General features: G+C 41.1%; 1 protein-coding gene across 1 annotated transcript in view; it reads left to right on the top strand.

The window, feature by feature from the left end:
* Positions 1–18,832, top strand: part of MYLK3 (myosin light chain kinase 3) — a 43,017-nt gene extending 24,185 nt beyond the window's left edge. The window contains exons 9-13 of the mRNA XM_022555172.2: positions 2,423–2,493; positions 15,118–15,246; positions 16,428–16,580; positions 17,550–17,682; positions 18,718–18,832. Coding sequence (XP_022410880.1) covers positions 2,423–2,493; positions 15,118–15,246; positions 16,428–16,580; positions 17,550–17,682; positions 18,718–18,777 — 546 coding nt within the window. The 3' untranslated portion in view covers positions 18,778–18,832. The remainder of the gene's footprint in view (positions 1–2,422; positions 2,494–15,117; positions 15,247–16,427; positions 16,581–17,549; positions 17,683–18,717) is intronic.
* Positions 18,833–21,685: the final 2,853 nt, after the last annotated feature.

Here is a 21,685-nt window from a genome sequence, read left to right as displayed (position 1 = left end):
TAACATCATTAGTCAAAAGACAAATGTAAATCAAAAGTACAATGAGATACTATTTCACACCCATTGGATTAGCTAAGATAAAAATGGCAGACAAGAAGTGTTACTAGGATTTGGAGAAATTGGAACTCTCGTACATTGCTGGCGGGACTGTAAAGTTGTGCATCCACTTTAGAAAACAATTTGGCAGTTCCTATAATGTTAAACAAAGAGTTATCATATGACCCAGCAATTTCACTTCTAGGCATATACTCAAGAATTGAAAACACAAGTCAACACAAAAACTTGTACACAAATGTCCTTAGCAGCATTATGCATAATAGCCAAAAAGTAGAAACAACCCCAATGTTTACTAACTGATGAATAGATAAACAAAATGTGGTAGGTACTGTCCTTACAATGAATATTATTCAGCCATGAAAAGGAACCAAGTATTGGTACATGGATGAACCTTGAAAATATTATGCTGACTGAAAGAAATCAGATGCAAAAGGTCACATATTTATGATTCATATGATTCCATTTATATGAAATGACCAGAACAGGCAAATCTACAGAGACAGAAAATACATTAGTGATTGCCAGGAGTTGTGGGTGAGGAGGATGGAGAGTGACTGCTTTTGAATATGGGTTTTTTTTTTTTGAAGTGCTGAAAATGTTCTAAAATTAGATAGTGGTGAACTATCTACTGAAAACCACTGAATTGTACACTTTAAAATGGTAATTTTTTTATGTTTTATTATTTATTTATTATTTATGTTTATTATTTATATTTCAAAATTTTAGGAAAATTAAGTTCACCTATTTCTTTTTACTTATTTAATGTGGCTATTAGAAAATTTTGAATTATATATGTAGCTTACATTATATTTCTATTGGACAGTGTTGTTCTAGACCTTACAAAGAAGACATGAAGATTTTTTTTTATTAGTTTTATTTATTTATTAGAATTTTTAAATTAATTAATTTATTTTTGGCTGCGTTGGGTCTTCGTTGCTGCAAGCGGGCTTTCTCTGGTTGTGGCAAGTGGGGGCTACACTTCCTTGTGGTGCGCGGGATTCTCATTGCAGTGGCTTCTCTTGCTGCGGAGCATGGGCTCTAGGTGCATGGTCTTCAGTAGTTGTGGCAGGTGGTCTCAGTAGTTGTGGCTCACGGGCTCTAGAGCACAGGCTCAGTAGTTGTGGCGCACAGGCCCAGTTGCTCTGCGGCACGTGGGATCGTCCCTGACCAGGGCCCGAACCCGTGTCCCCTGCATTGGCAGGCGGATTCTTAACCACTGCACCACCAGCGAAGTCCCAAGACATGAAGATTTTTAATCATCAATTTCCTGAACCTATCTGAGGAATTTCACAACCGCTTTGTAACGTAAATAGCAATAAAAACTTCTGTTAGGAGAAATAGTACCTGACATTTGCTTCATAAGCTGGAAAGTTTTTAATGCATACTATGTCATTTGATCTTCCCACCCTCCCAGGAGGAAGGCAGGAGGAGGTTATTATTCCCATTTTAAAGATGGAGACACTGAGTTTCCGGAATGGGAAAGTACTCATCTAGGGCTAGGGACCCTGGTAACGGACCCCTGGACCTCCGGCACTGGTCTTAGGTCTCTAGATCCTTTATACCATAAGCCCTCCATCTGCCCTCCACCCCTACCCCTATCCAAATCTGTCTGGCACAAGCAACGAGAATCGTTCCAGTCTCCCTCAGGGCCTCCAAGCTGATCTGAAACAGTTAAGAGAAGCATGTCAAGTCCAGCACCTCCATCCCTTGGGTCACAGCTGTCACCACAAAATGGCAGGTTGACATTTTGCAGCTCTGATCTCCTTGACCAAGCTACTGCAGATTTGGTCCCACCCCTGAGATTCTGATGTAATCAGGTCAGGGTTGGGGCCTGGGTGTTGGGACTTTTGAGGACTTCCCTGATGATTCTAGCGTGCAGCCAGGGTTTGGAGCCGCCACCCCAAGCCAATGGTCACAAACAATCAGCTTGTGGGCCAAATCCGCATCCCAGACATGTCGTGTTTGATTCCTATACGTGATGAATGCATGCTTAAATTGGATTAAGTTGTCAACATTTAAAAGCACGGAATTTTTACTTAAACCTGGATTTCTGGCTTCCCTTGAGGACTGAGGAACTCTGGAGACTGGGCCTGCATTCCTGTGTGGTGGCCAGTGGCTGGAGCTGAGCGGTGACTGCCCCTTTACACAGGGCAGGAGTTCTCCAGTTCCCCACCGTCCATACCACTCCTTATTGTCTCACACTAGCCCACATCATTTATTTTCAATATCTATCCATCCCTATAGGGCTGCCCTGTAGGGCTTTCCCTTGCAGGCTGGGAAACTGAGGCCTATTGACAAATAAGTGTGGGAACTCAGACCTTCTTAGCTGTTGATTAAGCTATGCTAATTTCTCTTTCTTTCCCAGCCTGAGAACATACTGTGTGTCAATCAGACGGGACACCAAATTAAGATCATTGACTTCGGGCTGGCCAGAAGGTAAGGGAGTTTTATTTCGGTGGTTTGACAGAGCTCCTTGGAAACTCTTGGTGGCTCTCTTGGACATGGTTACCTACAACTCAGCCAATTTTTGAGTTTTGGGACTGATATGAGAAAGCTCTCTCACTGAGGCTGGCAGCCTTCACAAAGACTGCGTAGAGAGGCCTCGTTACTACTGCAGGGGGCGGCTTTGTGCGGCGGGCTCTGCTTCTTCTTAAAAGGCTGTGGGATTAACAGTATTTCAAACCACCTGTGTGAACAGAGAGGAGAGTGATAAAGGGGGTCACTGAATGGGGGTGCTGGGAAGCTCCTTCTATTCATCCCGCAGGCCTCCTGGGGCCAAGATGTACTGGGCTGTGTGATGCATTCATCACCAACCCTGCCCTCCAGAAAATGACTAGGTTAAATAGGATGGTGCCATGGGTAAGTGGTTCTGGGCACTCAGGACTGGGTTAGATCTTGGTAAAAGGGTGGTACAATGCAGTGCCCGCTGATATGGGCAATAATGAAGTTTAAATGAGATAATACATCAACAGTGGAGACCCATTCTATGAGGGTGATTAGGTTCTCAAGTTTCAGTGCATAAAGTGAATATCATATATAATTTTAAAAACATCTTAAAGTCCCTTAAAACGCCTAAAGCCTAGTGACGTATAGTTTTACTGTTGGATCCTCATGCTTGATGAACACCGTGTCTCTGCAGGGCTCTTGCCCATGGCGTGCACAACCAGTGGTGTGGCTGTAGCAGACCCTTGGCGTTGGGGAGGGCATCCACAGTCTGTGAAGATGGCAATAAATGTATGTTCATCCTCCAGGCTTCCTCCAGAATTCTATTTCCGCCAAGAATGACATTTCCCTGAGAATCACATACTTTCTAGATATGTCTTCACACCACGGCTTCAAATCTTGAAATGTTCTTACTCTAATGGTCATTTTCCACACAGAAGTTGTTTTTGTCGCTTTCGGAGCCTTGCAGCATCTACCACTCCATCCACAAGGGGGGAAAGGAGCACTTCATCCCCATGGTGGCAGAGCCGTGCCTGAGCTCAGCCTCTGGCGTCCAGCACTGGCCTCCCAGAGGGGGCGTTCAAACCCACAATGGTGGTCTTCCTAGGTCACTTCCCCACTGGTTGGAGAGGTAAATGTCACCTCTTTGCAGGTGTGAAAGGTACATTTTCAGGGCCCCACATGATGGATGGGAGGCTAAGTGTGGTACTGGAGCAACGGCAGAGGGAAGTTCTTACCACCGCGCTGTACCTTCAGGGTCCACACTACACAGCGTACTGCATTTCATGAACAGTCCCAAATCCCCCAACCCAGATGCCTAAAAATCACACCCAATCCATAATGTAAAAAAATTGCTTAATATTTTCCCAAATAATGTTGTATAAAATTGGGATGCATCCTGTACACTTGCACACCTTATGCACCAGGGCGTGTTTCTCAACCTATTTTTCATGTCTCCACCTGCCCCACAAAGCGCCTTTTTAACCATTTCTTTCCTAATCCCTCGGTCCCTTCCTCATGAAATGTAATGCCACAGGTGTATTGTGTATCTGTTTATGTACTGTGGCCCTTTGGAGAGCCGCAGACCGTTGTAATAGCTAAGATTTTTTTGCCCTTCCCCCAAGAACCACTGTTCCCTCACTGTGGGGCAATATATTCTTCATCCAGACCTCACACACTAGTGTATGCAGGACCCTACCAAATGCTGGGTGACCAACTGCCAAATGAGGATTTACAGTGACACACTGTGAATTCAGAGCAAGAAGTAACCACCTGAGGTTCCTGGAGTCTGGGACGTCTCTGAGCAGCCAGAAGAGACGAATGGACAGGGTTTTGTTACCTGCAGGCAGTAGTGTGCTGGTAAATGTTTAACAACCCGCTGCGGCTGGGGCATGAGAGGAGGTGGGGTTGATTTGTAACCCTTGCTAACTTTGGCTGATTTCAAGCTACCAACATGACGTCACTGAGTGCAGAGTTGGGAGGAGACGTGCACCATTGGCTCTCATGCACCAGTGAGAACCGGCTCCAGCACGACTCTGCGTGGAGGGGGACAGGAGGGATAGTGTCAGTTAGGGACCAAGAATAGGATGCACACTGCGCATGAGCAGGCTGGCCTGGGGAAGGCAGGAGCTGTGGATGGGACTGGGGAAGGAAGACACAGTAGAAGGTGAGGGCACTAATGGGGCATCCTGAGTAGGGAGGCTCAGATGTTGGAATGGTATCCAATAGGCCATTGAGTCTCAGATGGTGGGAGGTGAAAAGGGTTGTAGGCCAATTTACCGAAAATCGATTAGTCAAAATCTATTCCCAATACACACTACTATATACAAAATAGATAACCAACAAGGGCCAACTGTATAGCACAGGGAACTATAGTCAATATTTTGTAATAACCTATAATGGAAAAGAATCTAAAAAGGAATATATATATATATATATATATATAAAACTGAACCACTTTGCTTTACACCTGAAACAAGCACAACATTGTAAATCTATATTTCAATAAAAATTTTAAAAAATCGATTCCAAACTGTCAGTCAAATTTGTTAATCTGGTTAAGGGCATTAATGGCAGTAATTTTGCCCGTGGGAACAGAGGTAGAGGGCGAGTTCAAGAAAATATACACAGGGAGCCATATTTTTAATTTTAAATTTTTAATGTTTTGGCCGCACGGCATGTGGGATCTTAGTTCCCTGACCAGGTATCGAACCTGCACCCTCTGCATTGGGAGCACGGAGTCTTACCTACAGGACCACCAGGGAACTCCCAGGGAGCCGTATTTAAGAGAAAGCCACCCATGAAAAACTGCTGGGCACTGGAGAAGTGCAGGTGTCAGAAAACGTGGTACTCAGGAAATTGCACTTAGTGGAACTGGGCTGACAGGTTCACAGGTTCTGGCTGTGAGATGAAAGGAAAACATCAAAAGCATCCTCAATAGGCTGGCAAACTGGTCATTCAGCAAAAAGATTCTTTGGCAAATTGGTTTTTGACAAATTGGCCTGCTTCCTGGGAAGTGTGTCCTTCTAAAAGGAGGGATCTGTGGGGGGAATGTGCAGTTTGAGAGAGCATGCTTTATGCTCCGGAATAGTTAAATGTTTGTAAAGAGGGGGGAAATGACAAATTTTCCACATAACACGAACTATAGAAAGTACAGTTGTATTTCTGGGTGGGACTATGAGAAGGCGCTGAGATTCTGAGTGCAGGTATGACCCCCAGTAGAGTAGGGCCATACAAATCTTCAGAGACTCTGACATCTAGCAAGAGGGACCAGTTTTGTTTTTTGTTTTTTTTTTTTGCGGTACACGGGCCTCTCACTGCTGCGGCGTCTCCCATCGTGGAGCACAGGCTCCAGACGCGCAGGCTCAGCGGCCATGGCTCACGGGCCGAGCCGCTCCGCGGCACGTGGGATCTTCCCAGACCGGGGCACGAACCCGCGACCCCTGCATCAGCAGGCGGACTCCCAACCACTGCACCACCAGGGTAGCCCAAGAGGGGCCAGTTTTACACCAGGCTGGGTGGTGAGAGTCATCAGTGGGTCTAAGTAGGGACATGTCAAGGGGTCGAGAATGGAGACAGAATGGGAAGTATCTTGTTTAAATATCTTGGTCTCCAGAATGTTGGGTGCAGGGATGAGCCTCCTGACTCCCAGTCCAGTGCTCAGATTGGAATCTAAGCCCATTTCATCAGATCCTTTGGCAGGGCAAGGAGTTGCCGATCTCAAACCTTATGAGGCCGCAACCTCATATGTGACCTTATGATCACAGAGGGCCTCGCGCTGGGAATCTGGAGAGGGGCGTCTTAGTGGATATTTTGACACAGCTTTGGGGTGGATGGGTCAGTTAACTATTGGTACAGCGCTGTTGAATAACAAATCACCCCCAAATGCAGTGACTTAAAACACCAGTTGTTTATCTTCCTCCACACATTTTCGAGTCAGCTGGGGAATTAGTATGCTGGACCCAACTTATACTAGCTCATGATAAGGAATCTTGCAAGCCAGTTGTCAAACATGGCCATTATTAAAAATTAAATTGTATAAGCTTACAATTAAAGAAATTATTTTAAAACAAAGATGTTACATTTTAAAAAGTTAACACTTCCTAATTATTTCACTACATTTCACAGTTATTTATGTTCATGAGTTTATTTACGCCGATTGTTATCTATATGGTGGAAAGACTATAGAATAGTGTGCTATTGCCGATCTCTTCCCAACTCTTCATTCAGTGACATGGTGATGGTACTTTTAAATCAGACACGGTGAAATCAGTATTTACACGATTGGCAAATGCTACAAATCAAAACTTAAAAGAAAATCAGATAGCTGGTTATTAAACTTTTACCTACAGACCACTGGTTGGGAGTCACTGATCTAGGCTGAATTGAACTGGGCTTGGATGCAGGTCAGTGAGGACAGGTCTGTTCCAGGCGTGTCTCATTCTCTTCTCATGGTGATGGCCGAGGAGCAAGAGGGCACGCTCCTACAGCCTAGCTTGGAATTGGCCCACCGTCATGTCCACCCACATTCCACTGGCCAAAGCGGCTCATGTGACCAAGCTCACCATCAATGGGATGGGGCAATATATGCCATCTCTAGTGGAAGGAACTACAAAGTCACATGATACAGGATGTGGCTGTGGGGCAGATGAAGCAGTGGAAACAGGAGTGCATCCTGGGAAAGGGACATCCAGGGGCTGAGAGCCTGGACCTTCCCTCCTCAAGGGGAAGCCTGTTCCTCTCAGTTTGGCTCCTTGGCCCTGAGGCTCCAGTCAGGTGCCAGTGCAGGGGAGGAACAGACTGCCAGAGGAAGGCTCTAACTCTCCTCCCCTCCCTGGCTTCCAGCCACAACTCAGCCACCAAGGTGATCTTTGTTGCTCTTTCACTGGATTAGTATGGTCTGTGTTGGCTCAGGGTCTGCATTTGCCTGACTCTCAGCAAATGTGGAAAAGAAGAGACTGTATTTTGAAAACGCACATCCCTGATTTAAGGGAATCAGGCACATTGGCAGGATATTTATTTTATTCTTCTCTATTTCTCAATTGCCTCATCTGTAAAATGGGGACAATAAACTTACCTACTTCATAGGGTTGTTGTGAGGATGAAAAGTTTATATAAGTAAAACTTTTAGCATGGTATCTGGCGAATAGGAAGTGCCCATTAATTTTTTTAAATTAACACTTCATTTTTTAGAGGAGTTTTAGGTGCCCATCAAAATTGGGGGGAAGGAACAGGGATTTCCTATTTATCCCCTGTCCCCACAATGCAAAGCCTCCCCTCATCACCATTGATAAGCCTACATTGACACATCATAATCACCCAAAGTCCACAGTTTAAATTTAGGTTCACTCTTGGTGTTGTACATTCTATGGGTTTGGATAAATGTATGATGACATGTATTCATCATTATAGTATCATACGAAGTATTTTCACTGCCCTAAAAAGCCTCTGTGCTTCACCTGTTTATCTCTCCCTCCTCCCTAATCCCTGGCAACCACGGATCTTTTTACTCTCTCCACAGTTTTGCCTTCTCCAGAATGTCATATATTTGGAATCATACAGTATGTAGCCTTTTCAGACTGGCTTCTTTCACTTAGCAATATGCTTTTCTTTTAACTTTTTATTTTATATTGGAGTATAGTTGATTAACAATGTTGTGTTAGCTTTAGGTGTTTTAGGTGTACAGTTTTGCTGTACACCTAAAGATATCTATACACCTATATAGGTGTATAGATACACCTATATGATTCAGTTATACATATAGGTGTATCTATTCTTTTTCAAATTCTTTTCCCATTTAGGTTGTTACATAATATTGAGCAGAGTTCCCTGTGCTGTACAGCAGGCCCCTGTTGGTTATCCATTTTATTTACTTATTTTTATTGGAGTATAATTTCTTTACAATGCTGTGTTAGTTTCTGCTGTACAGTGCTGTGAATCAGTTAATGTATACATATATCCCCTCCCTCTTGGACCTCCCTCCCCCCAGCCACCCCACCCATCTAGAACATCACAGAGCACCAAGTTGATCTCCCTGTGCTATACAGCAGGTTCCCACCAGCTATCTATTTTACACGTGGTAGTGTATTTATGTCAAACCTAATCTCCCAATTCATCCCACCCTCCCCTTCCCCACCGTGGCCACACATCCGTTCTCTACGTCTGCCTTTCTATTCCTGCCCTGCATATAGGCTCATCTGTACCATTTTTCTACATTCCACATATATGCATTAATATGCGATATTTGTTTTTCTCCTTCTGACTTACTTCACTCTGTATGACAGTCTCTAGGTCCATTCACATCTCTACAAATGACCCAATTTCATTTCTTTTTGTGGCTGAGTAATATTCCATTATATATATGTTCCACATCTTCTTTATCCACTCCTCTGTTGATGGACATTTAGGTTGTTTCCAGGTCCTGGCTACTGTAAATAGTGCTGCAGTGAACATTGGGATACATGTGTCTTTTTGGATTGTGGTTTTCTCAGGGTATATGCCCAGTAGTGGGATTGCTGCATCGAATGGTAGTTCTAGTTTTAGTTTTTTAAGGAACCTCCATACTGTTCTCCACAGTGGCTGTATCAATTCACATTCCCACCAACAGTGCAAGAGGGTTCCCTTTTCTCCACACCCTCTCCAGCATTTGTTGTTTGTAGATTTTCTGATGATGCCCATTCTAACTGGTGTGAGGTGATACCTCATTGTAGTTTTGACTTGCATTTCTCTAATGATTAGTGATGTTGAGCAGCTTTTCACGTGCTTCTTGGCCATCTGTATGTCTTCTTTGGAGAAATGTCTATTTTGGTCTTCTCATTTTTTGATTGGGTTATTTTTGTTTGTTTGTTTGTTTGTTTTTGTGGTACGCGGGCCTCTCACTGTCGTGGCCTCTCCCGTTGCGGAGCACAGGCTCCGGACGCGCCGGCTCAGCGGCCATGGCTCACAGGCCTAGCCGCTCCGCGGCATGTGGGATCTTCCCGGACCGGGGCACGAACCCATGTCCCCTGCATCCACAGGTGGACTCTCAACCACTATGCCACCAGGGAAGCCCTGTTTGTTTTTTTAATATTGAGCTGCATGAGCTGTTTATATATTTTGGGGATTAATCCTTTGTCCGATGATTCATTTGCAAATATTTTCTCCCATTCTGAGGGCTGTCTTTTTGTCTTATTTATGGTTTCCTTTGCTGTGCGAATGCTTTTAAGTTTCATTAGGTCCCATTTGTTTATTTTTGTTTTTATTTCTGTTATTGTAGGAGGTGGATCAAAAAAGATCTTGCTGTGATTTACGTCAGAGTGTTTTTCCTATGTTTTCCTCTAAGAGTTTTATAGTGCCCGGTCTTACATTTAGGTCTCTAATCCATTTTGAGTTTATTTTTGTGTATGGTGTTAGGGAGTGTTCTAATTTCATTCTTCTACATGCAGCTGTCCAGTTTTCCCAGCACCACTTATTGAAGAGACTGTCTTTTCTCCATTGTATATCCTTGCCTCCTTTGTCATAGACCATAGGTGCATGGGTTTATCTCTGGGCTTTCTATCTTGTTCTATTGATCTATATTTCTGTTTTTCTGCCAGTACCATATTGTCTTGATTACTGTAGCTTTGTAGTATAGTCTGAAGTCAGGGAGTCTGATTCCTCCAGCTCCGTTTTTTTCCCTCAAGACTGCTTTGGCTATTTGGGGTCTTTTCTGTCTCCATACAAATTTTAAGAATTTTTGCTCTAGTTCTGTATAAAAATGCCATTGGTAAGTTGATAGGGATTGCATTGAATCTGTTGATTGATTTGGGTAGTATAGTCATTTTATAATATTGATTCGTCTAATCCAAGAACATGGTATATCTCTTCATCTGTCGGTATCATCTTTAATTTCTTTCAACAGTGTCTTATAGTTTTCTGCATACAGGTCTTTTGTCTCCCTCGGTAGGTTTATTCCTAGGTATTCTATTCTTTTTGTTGCAGTGGTAAAAGGGAGTGTTTCCTTAATTTCTCTTTCAGATTTTTCATCATTAGTGTATAGGAATACAAGAGATTTCTGTGCATTAATTTTCTATCCTGCAACTTTATGAAATTCATTGATTAGCTCTAGTAGTTTCCTGGTAGTATCTTTAGGATTCTCTATGTATACTATCATGTCATCTGCAAACAGTGACAGTTTTCCTTCTTTTTTTCCAATCTGTAGTCCTTTTATTTCTTTTTCTTCTCTGTTGCTGTGCCCAGGACTTCCAAAACTATGTGGAATAATAGTGGTGAGAGTGGACATCCTTGTCTTGCTCCTGATCTTAGAGGAAATGCTTTCAGTTTTTCACCATTGAGAATGATGTTTGCTGTGGGTTTGTCATATATGGCCTTTATTATGTTGAAGTAAGTTCCCGCTATGCCCACTTTCTGGAGAGTTTTTATCATAAATAGGTGTTGAATATTGTCAAAAGCTATTTCTGCATCTACTGAGATGATCATATGGTTTTTATTCTTCAATTTGTTAATATGGTGTATCACATTGATTGATTTGCGTATATTGAAGAATCCTTGCATCTCTGGCATAAATCCCACTTGATCATGGTGTATGATCCTTTTAATGTGTTGTTGGATTCTGTTTGCTGGTATTTTGTTGAGGATTTTTGCATCTATATTCATCAGTGATATTGGTCTGTAATTTTCTTTTTTTGCAGTATCTTTGTCTGGTTTTGGTATCAGGGTGATGGTGGCCTCATAGAATGAGTTTGGGAGTGTTCCTTCCACCTCAATTTTTTGGAAGAGTTTGAGAAGGATGGGTGTTAGCTCTTCTCTAAATGTTTCATAGAATTCACCTGTGAAGCCATCTGGTCCTGGACTTTTGTTCGTTGGAAGATTTTTAATCACAGTTTCAATTTCATTACTTGTGATTGGTCTGTTCATATTTTCAGTTGCTTCCTGGTTCTGTCTCAGAAGGTTATACCTTTCTAAGAATTTGTCCATTTCTTCCAGATTGTCCATTTTACTGGCATAGAGTTGCTTGTAGTAGTCTCTTAGGATGCTTTGTATTTTGGCTGTGTCTGTTGTAACTTCTCCTTTTTCATTTCTAATTTTATTGATTTGAGTCCCCTCCCTCTTTTTCTTGTTGAGTCTGGCTAATGGTTTATCAATTTTGTTTATCTTCTCAAAGAACCAGCTTTTCGTTTTATTGATCTTTGCTATTGTTTTCTTTGTTTCTATTTCATTTATTTCTGCTTTAATCTTTATGATTTCCTCCCTTCTGCTAACTTTGAGTTTTGTTTGTTCTTCCTCTAGTTTAGGTGTAACATTTAGGTGTAACATTAGATTGTTTATTTGAGATTTTTCTTGTTTCTTGAGGTAGGCTTGTATAGCTATAAACTTCCCTCTTAGAACTGCTTTTGCTGCATCCCATAGGTTTGGATCATGTTTTCATTGTCATTTGTCTCTAGGTATTTTTTATTTCCTCTTTGATTTCTTCAGTGATCTCTTGGTTATTTAGTAACGTATTGTTTAGCCTCCATGTGTTTGTGTTTTTCACGTTCTTTTCCCTGTAATTGATTTCTAATCTCATAGCGTTATGATCAGAAAACATTCTTGATATGATTTCAATTTTCTTAAATTTACTGAGGCTTGATTTGTGACCCAGGATGTGATATATCCTGGTTAATGTTCCATGTACACTTGAGAAGGAAGGGTAATCTGCTGTTTTTGGATGGAACGTCCTATAAATATCAATTAAATCTATCTGGTCTATTATGGCATTTAAAGCTTGTGTTTCCTATTAATTTTCTGTTTGGATGATCTGTCCATTGGTGTAAATAAGGTGTTAAAGTCACCTACTATTATTGTGTTACTGTTGATTTCCTCTTTTATAGCTGTTAGCAATTGCCTTACGTATTGAGGTGCTCCTATGTTGGGTGCATAAATATTTATAATTGTTATATCTTCTTCTTAGATTGATCCCTTGATCATTTTTATGTAGTGTCCTTCCTTGTCTCTTGTAACATTCTTTATTTTAAAGTCTATTTTATCTGATGAGTATTGCTACTCCAGATTTCTTTTGATTTCCACTTGCATGGAATATCTTTTTCCATCCCCTCACTTTCAGTCTGTATGTGTCCCTAGGTCTGAAGTGGGTCTCTTGTAGACAACATATATATGGGTCTTGTTTTTGTATCCATTCAGCCAGTCTGTGTCTTTTGGTTGGAACATTTAATCCATTCACGTGTAAGGTAATTATCGATATGTATGTTCCTATTACCATTTTCTTAATTGTTTTGGGTTTGTTTTTGTAGGTCCTTTTCTTCTCTTGTGTTTCCCACGTAGAGAAGTTCCTTTAGCATTTTTTGTAGAGCTGATTTTGTGGTGCTGAATTCTCTTATCTTTTGCTTGTCTGTAAAGCTTTTGATTTCTCCGTCAAATCTGAATGAGATCCTTGCTGGGTAGAGTAGGTTCTTCCCTTTCATCACTTTAAGTATATCATGCCACTCCCTTCTGGCTTGTAGAGTTTCTGCTGAGAAATCGGCTGTTAACCTTATGGGAGTTCCCTTGTATGTTGTTGTTTTTCCCTTGCTGCTTTCAGTAATTTTTGTTTGTCTTTAATTTTTGCCAATTTGATTGCTATGTGTCTCAGCATGTTTCTCCTTGGGTTTATCCTGTATGGAACTCTCTGAGCTTCCTGGTCTTGGGTGGCTATTTCCTTTCCCATGTTAGGGAAGTTTTTGACTATAATCTCTTCAAATATTTTCTCGGGTCCTTTCTCTCTCTCTTCTCCTTCTGGGACCCCTATAATGCGATTGTTGTTGCATTTAATGTTGTTCCAGAGGTCTCTTAGGCTGTCTTCATTTATTTTCATTCTTTTTTCTTTATTCTGTTCCACAGCAGTGAATTCCACCATTCTGTCTTCCAGGTCACTTATCCGTTCTTCTGCCTCAGTTATTCTGCTATTGATTCCTTCTAGTGCAGTTTTCATTTCAGTTATTGTATTGCTCATCTCTGTTTGTTTGTTCTTTAATTCTTCTAGATCTTTATTAAACATATCTTGCATCTTCTCGATCTCTGCCTCCATTCTTTTTCTGAGGTCCTGGATCATCTTCACTATCATTATTCTGAATTCTTTTTCTGGAAGATTGCCTATGTCCACTTCATTGAGTCGTTTTTCTGGGGTTTTATCTTGTTCCTTCATCTGGTAGATAGCCCTCTGCCTCTTCATCTTGTCTCTCTTTCTGTGAATTTCTTTTTTATTTTTTAAGTGTTGAATACTATTCCATTTTCTAGATGTACCATACTTTATATCTTTTTTGCTGCCCATTAAATTTCAGCTAGAGGTTTTCTTCTTTTTCAAGATTGATTCTAAAAACCAACTTTCTCCACCCCCTTCCCCATACAGCCATCAATTCTCTTCCTAGCCTTCCTTAAACTTCATGTCCAGAATACTTTTTCTAGATCTTTTTCTTTTTGTAATTGTATAAAATACACATAACATAAAATTTACCGTGTTAGCAATTTTCAAGATTAGTTACAGTAGTCTTTAGATATGTTCATATTGTTGTGCAACCAATCTCCAGAGCTTTTTTTACCTTGCAAAACTGAAACTCTGTACCCAGTAAATAACTACCCCTCATTTTCCTCCTGCCTTCAGCCCCTGGAAACCAGCATCCTACCTTCTGTCTCTGAATTGACTACACTGGGAGCCTCATATAAGTGGAATCATACAGTATTTGCCTTTTTGTGACTGGCTTATTTCACTTATTGTAATGTCTTCGAAGTTCATCCATATTACAACATGTGTCAGAATTTCCTTTCTTTTTAAGGCTGAATAATATCATATTGTATGTATATACCACATTTTGTTTATCCATTCATCTGCTGATGGACACTTGGGTTGCTTCCACCTTTTGGCTATTCTGAATAATGCTGCTATGAACATGGGTGTATAAATATCTCTTCAAGACTCTGCTTTTAATTCTTTTGGATATATACCCAGAAGTAGGATTCCTGGATCATATGGTAGTTCTTTAAAAAATTTTTTTGAAGAACTGCCATACTGTTTTCCATAGCAGCTGCTCCATTTTACATTCCTACTGACAAGGTTCTAATTTCTTCACATCCTAGCCAACACTTGCAATTTTCTATTTTTTTCTGATGGTGTGAGGTAATGTCTCATTGTGGTTTTGATTTGCATTTCACTGATGATCAGTGATGTTGAGCATTTTGCCTCTTTCTATAACTCCTATTGTCTTCCCTTTAACTATGATGCACAATACAGCAGTCCTCCCCACACAGCTTCTACACAGGTTGTTTGTGCTCATCCGTGTGACCGCAGGCCAGTCACATAAGATATATTGATCTTCCCTCTTTTTGATTAAGATATATTGATCTTCCCTCTTTTTCAGATTGTAAATACCTGGAGAAGGAGGAGGACGGTGGTTTTCTTATTCTCCACAGTGACTTAGGAAAGTCTGCATTTAGGGCCTGGGTGTGTGATGATTTCCCAGTAAACCACGTGTGGTGGGATGTGATGTCCAGAAAACATGGCTGACAGCAAGGGTTGGGGAGTGTTTAGCACCCCCCAAGGAATTAGCCGGGCATCCACAACTTCTCTCGGGGCTCACTCCCATTGTCCTCTGCACCCCTCCTCCCCAGGTACAAGCCTCGGGAGAAGCTGAAGGTGAACTTTGGTACTCCCGAGTTCCTGGCCCCAGAAGTCGTCAATTACGAGTTTGTCTCGTTCCCAACGGACATGTGGAGTGTGGGAGTCATAACCTACATGCTGTGAGTGCCCAGGGGCCTCACGCCCCACTGGGAATGGGGGCCATTTGTCTTAGTTTGGGTATCCTTAGAAGCAGCAAGAATTTGAGGGCAAGGAGTTTATTGGGGAGGCATCCCTAAGAAAAGCCAACAGAGAAGTGGGGAAGTGAAATGGGGAAGGAAGACAGCCAGTAAAGTGTGCGTGGTGGAGTCAGTAACCACTGTGGGCACCTGGAGTTTAATCCTGCAGGGAACTGGGGGCCACTGTGGGACACCCACTCAGAGCTAGGCCAGCTAGTCGGGGAGGGAGTTGGGGTATTAATACACCAACTCTAATCAGTTGTTGCTAGTGGGCTGGTCCCAGAGTTATTAATTCCCTGAAACTTCTGGGTGGATAAATCAGCTTCCACTGGAGAGAAAGCCCTCTGGCAAAGAAATGCAGGTGCTGTGGTGCAAGTGGGACTGGAGTGCATTGAAGAGGTAGGGAGAGGGGAGGGCAGGGCAGGGCACAGCTCCTGCATCTTCTAACTTTGTCCTTCTGCTCTGCACTCCCTGTTTTCTGTGGGCTGAGGAAGCAGAGTTAGGATGGGCTGAGAGGAGATCTGTGCACAGATTAAATGTCCTCCTCTCTCTCCAACTGTGGACATCCCTCAGCTATTTCCTCAGAGGCCCAACAAAATCAAGCTTTGCTCCCAGTCTTATTATTACAGTTTAACTGTTTCCCCACACTTTGTGTGTGTGCTACACCAGGTTGGGGAATATTGTGGCTCAAGGCCAGCCAGTGAAGTTGTCTCATCTCTCTGCCCTCCTCTAGAGGAGCCTAATAAAGCCAGTTTTCCTTTGGCCCCTGAGGCCTGGGTAGTCTCAGAGACATGCCAAGCTATCTTAATATTCAGTCAAATGTACCTGATAAATGGGCATATTGGGTTGGATCCCAATTTACTCTTTAATTCAGCGTAAGGGGGAATGTGGTGAGCATGATAGGGGACTTATTCCACCACTCTTCCTGTCATCAATTTTTCAGTGCTTCCACTTTACTGAGCACACTGGACTTCTCCTGTGGAGAGGCAATGGGGGTGCTTTTCTTTTGAACCCTCTTGGTTCTGGTTAGTTCTGCTTGACCTTGTAAGAGTCTTCTCTGTATTGTCGATGTGTGTTGGCAGGTATAGCTTCCACATACTGACAGTCCTTTCTCTCCTCTGTAGGCTCAGTGGTTTGTCGCCATTTCTAGGGGAAACAGATGCAGAGACCATGAATTTCATTGTGAACTGTAGTTGGGATTTTGATGCTGACACCTTTGAAGGGCTGTCAGAGGAGGCCAAGGACTTTGTCTCCCGGTTGCTGGTCAAAGAGAAGAGGTACCCTTTATTGCTTGTCACCCATGATCCATCCTGATGGTGACCATCCATTTGGGTGCTGTGGAAATCAGGCTGGTGCTGGGCAGGGCTGCTGAAGCGAATGGTCCTTTCTCCCTGTAGACAGATTCTGTTCAGGATTTCTTAGTCTGCTACTTCTTTGAGGAAAAAAAAGAAAAGGTAGCAGGGAAAGGGACAAAGGAAGTCAGTTAAGAAACAAGCAACTAGGAGCATAAAATCTAGACAAGAGTTTTAGAAAGGACCATATTTACAAATAAGGCCTATTTCCAAGTTATTGCTTTTCATAGGCTAATGTTGCAAAAAAGTTGAGATATGCAGTTGTTATTCCCCAGAATAAAAGACAGAAAACCTTATTTCTTGGTGATGAAGACCTACTTCGTTTTCAGTAGCTATATCAAGGTTATGGGTTGGGCCACTGAGTTTTCCAATACTCAGACATATGGGAATAACTACAAGTGGTGGGGCCCAAGATCTGGGCTCTGAGACAGCTCTTGTTCCCTGGCCTCTACTGTTTTGTTTCTTCCTTATTGTGAAAAGTTATGTGAGAGGAAATATATTTCTAATTCAGATGAACAAGTTGACATTATTCTCTGTGAAGAAAGATGAGCTTCTTTCAAGGCTCATGCTCTTTTACTTCTTAAGAGCAATTCCAGGCACAGCTGGCCCTCCTACTGTCCTGCCTTGATTCCCCAGCTCTCTCTGGGAGGTGGTGATTAATCACTAGGACACATACCCTCAATAGAGGGCAGGGAACATTTTGCTGACGACATTCTTGCACTTTTAAGGATGGGAATTTTAGGTAGTAGGAGGTCTTTTTTTAGCACGTGGCATGAATCTGCCTATATGATTAATCTGTTCCACTGACTCAGCTTCCTACCAATTAAACAGATTTTGGATAGCCAGAAAAATGCAACCCCAACTAAAAGTCTCACCTGCTGTTTGATTTCACAGCTGCAGAATGAGTGCCACACAGTGCCTGAAACATGAGTGGTTGAATAACTTGCCTGCCAAAGCTTCTAAATCGAAAGTTCGTCTCAAATCCCAACTATTGCTGCAGAAATACATGGCTCAGAGGAAATGGAAGGTATCTGTTTTTCTTTTAGTAAAAGCAGCATTTGTTTTCTTAAAATGTCCTTTGAAAGAAGGGTACTAAGTTTTTACTTACGTTTTGATTCTAAATAGATTATTTAGGGGGAAAAATGTCTCACGTCAAAAACCTGTTACCTTCGCAACGGAAGAGGCCACAACAGTGAGAGGCCCGCATACCGCAAAAAACAAACACAAACAAAAAAACCTGTTACCTTGATTAAAAAATGCCACAGACCGAAAGTGACTGGCATAAAAATAGCTTTCAATTCATACTTATGTGAACACTTGAAGTGACAGAATGAAGTCTGAGTGTGTGTTCTCAATGAACATCGCAGTGCAGCGCTCAGAACTAACTGCCCGTAGCTTGAGGATGATTCCTCCACATTTTAGAAAAAGGGCCTAGGAAAGCCCTATTAGGCTTTAAAAGCTTTATAATTTTGTTTACAACAGAACGCTTTGGAACCATGGACATAGAATGTCTCTCAAAAACAATTGTCCTCCAGGGAAGTGAGGACACTTTTGATATTGGCTTAGATCTTCAATAAAAAACAAAACCAAAATGCTTTACCCAGAGAGCCAGTATACAAGTACACGTATACTCGCACACATGTGAAACAAAAATACTGTGACATTTGCTCCACAGAGTGTGATGCACTCTGATATTTTCTATTCTATGATATTTAGTTTCATTTAAAAAAAGTTGTTAGTCATGCCCCACCAATTTGATTTCATGACCCACTGGTGGGTTGTGAGTTACAATTTGAAAAATACCATTCTAGGGTGCTCCATTTTTCACGTGAAAAGGGTGGGATAACATATTTTCTCACTTCAAACTTGCTTTAAACATGCCCCTGAAAGTCATGTGACTGTTCTACTATAATTGTGCTAGAATCTTCTTTTCCCCTTTAGTTATCAATTTTAAACAAACCCAAGTGGCTAAACTTAAGCAAGTCCTTTTATTGTTTCTTCTTAAAGTAATTGATCTATAAATATGCCTTTTTCCCTTCCTTTTTTCTCTCCTTACCTTAAGAAACACTTCTACGTGGTGACTGCTGCCAACAGGTTAAGGAAATTTCCACCTTGTCCCTAATCCTCAACTCTGCTGCTCCCATGGGCCCAGAAATTACTGAGACTTGTGGTGAAGTCATGACTGAAGATTTTTAATAATCTGGCCTTCTACTTATTTTGTAAAAAAAGGTTATGGCTGTTGCCTTCCTTGTGGATGAAAAGTGGCTGTAAAGAGACTGACCTAAGAACTTTTTTCTGCCTTATAAGATCAGTTGAAATGCTGGGATTACTTTTCAAGTGTACCTACTTTTGGTGATAAGTGTAGGCATGCTTTAGGTAGGTAGGAAAGCTTCTACTTTGCATATGTCAAATTTAATGTCTAAGCTTACTCTGATTAAAGAACCCAGTGGACTATCACCCAGGGCATGTTAGTATTACCTCCTCCAGTGCAAAGAATTCCTAGCATTTTGACTTGCTCAGGTGTGAGCTGACATTTTGTACTACATTTGTTGCTCTAGTGTGAAGCAATGTGGATTTAGGGCAGAGATCCTCAAACTTGTTTTAACGTGTGCTCCCTTTTGAGAATCAAAACATGCATCCTTTAATATTCTTTGAAATTTCAAAATGTACTGACTGTCATGGCGATATCAGAGCAATGATAGTTTTGAATATGCTTTTAAAATCTGTACATACCTCTACCCTCTCCTAATTCTGCCCTGTCCTGGCATTGGCAGTCTCCCTCCTGATCTCTCTTCCACAGTTATGAATCTATGGTCTAGTAAGTCTGGGAACTGATATGTAATATGTGAAAGAGAGATAAGAATGTAATGATGTTCAGCTTTCTGAGAGAAACACAGAAATGATGCATCAAGAGAAAACAAATGAAAACTGCTCTCCTACTGTTTTATCAGGTATATACCCATCACTTAACTAACTTCAAGAAATTATTAACAGGAGTACTTTATTATTCAAAAGGAAACAATCCTTTTAATTTCCTTAGTTGTAAGGAAGTTTTTGTGCTATTCTCATGACCTTCTTGGGCCAGAAGTTTTTAGTTACTTTTAATTTTTAATTAGCCATGCAACAGTTTCACAGCCTTTCAGGACTTTTGTCCCATAATAAAGACTTTTTTTATTGTGGGGAGAGAGGCAGAAGATGGAGATATTAATCCTCCTGCTGCATTTCTTCGGTTATAACTTTCCTCTGGAACACTAACCCCTGTTGGGAAGCTAAGATTTTCAGTATCAGCACATCTAGGCCTGCTCCAAGCTTGTCGGCTTGTGGATGAATATCAGAAGAGATGGCTGCTGGAAACCTCCCTTTCATGGGCCAGTAACAGTGATTTGGTAAAATGCTTTATTTTTAAGGTGTTCTGAAGGCAGCCTCCAGAAGGAGCTATAGAGGATATCTATAGTTCTATCTATAGTATGGTGATTCTTCCCTTCCATGGGACTTCACATTCTTGGGGGAATGCTATAAATCTTCTCCCCAGAAAAATGTAGTTAGTTATCCTGACCTAGAGCACCACTCCCTCATAGAAATATAATATGAGCCATATACATAATTTAAAATTTTCTGATAGCTTCTCTAAAAATACCCCGGTAAAATTAATTTTAATAATTTATTTAACATATCAAAACCTATTTTAATATGTAATCAATATAAAAATTATTGATTTTTTTTCATACTAAGTCTCCAAAATCTGGTGTGTATTTTACACTTAAAATACATGCCAGTTCAGATTCTAGATTTTTATCAGACATACAATTTGTATTTAGATTTCATAAAATTTACTGTGGAAAAATATAGTCACATATTCAAGTTGTTCAAGCATCTTAAATATTTTCTAGTATTTTTACGATTAATTAAAATGAAATAAAATTAGAAATACAGTTGCATTAGCCACACTTTAAGTGCTTAATAGCCACATATGGTTAGTGGCTTCTATATAAGACAGGGCAGATCCAGAGAAAATCCGATAGCTATCAAATTTTAATTTTTCCCCCTATATGCTGTTATTCTCTACCTAGAGAAACTTTTCAACAAAGTTCCTTTGAGGGATTTGTTTAGGCCAGGCCCACACAAGTGAGAGGTACTGCAGAAGTTAGCTTCCCTTATTTGAAAGGTGAGGGAGCTTTTATGAAACTTTAATTTTCTGGATATTTTTAGTTCTCTGCTGGTGTGTACTTGAAAATTTTTTAGATTGCAACTTTGCTAGCATTAACTATTTCAAACGGGACTTTTTAATTTGAATGAACAGTCATTGAAAACTTCTGGGAAATCAATGATACTCCAATATAAAATAAAAATTAAATTTAAAAAAATGAAAGAAAACTGCTGGGCAGAGGAACTCTGAAAGGTAGTCAGGACCCACTTTTTTCACCTAGCAGATTTGGTGAGGGTGTGGGGAAAATGGAATTTTTCACTTTTGATGAATATGTATCCAAATAAAAGTCATGCCCATACTTTCACCCGGCAATTCCATTTCTAGAAGTTTATCCCTCAGCAATACTTGAACAAGCGGGCAGAGATGTATGCAAAGTGACCTTTACTGTAGCAAAATGGCCCATATAGGTTGAAAACAACCTATATGTGCCTATCAGCAAGGGTTTAAATTTTGCCACATACATATGGGAGGTTACCTTGTAGCCAGTAAAGATAGATCTTGATGTACTGAGATTTATTATGAAAAAAATTATAGAACATATATATGGTATTATGCCATTTATGGAGAGACATGCTTATATGTGCATTAAACTTTTCTAGGTTATGCAAGAAAGTTAACAGTGTGGTGTAGAAAGTGGGTGATGGGGAGAGAGGGAATTCTACTTTTCACTTTATTACTTTCTAAATCATTTGAAGTTTTTTTTAACAATGAGCATGTATTGCTTTTAAAATTAAAAATTAGCAACCCACTGTCAAGTGTGGACCTTGTCTTGACCCTGATTTGAGCAAATAAACGATAAAAAGATATTTCAGAGACATCCAGG

This window comes from Delphinapterus leucas, chromosome 20 (assembly GCF_059928025.1).
Source record: "Delphinapterus leucas isolate spDelLeu-1000000601 "Yukka" chromosome 20, BTC_Dleu_Yukka2, whole genome shotgun sequence".
Lineage (NCBI taxonomy): Eukaryota > Metazoa > Chordata > Mammalia > Artiodactyla > Monodontidae > Delphinapterus > Delphinapterus leucas.
This window is presented reverse-complemented; position numbering and strand designations above follow the sequence as displayed.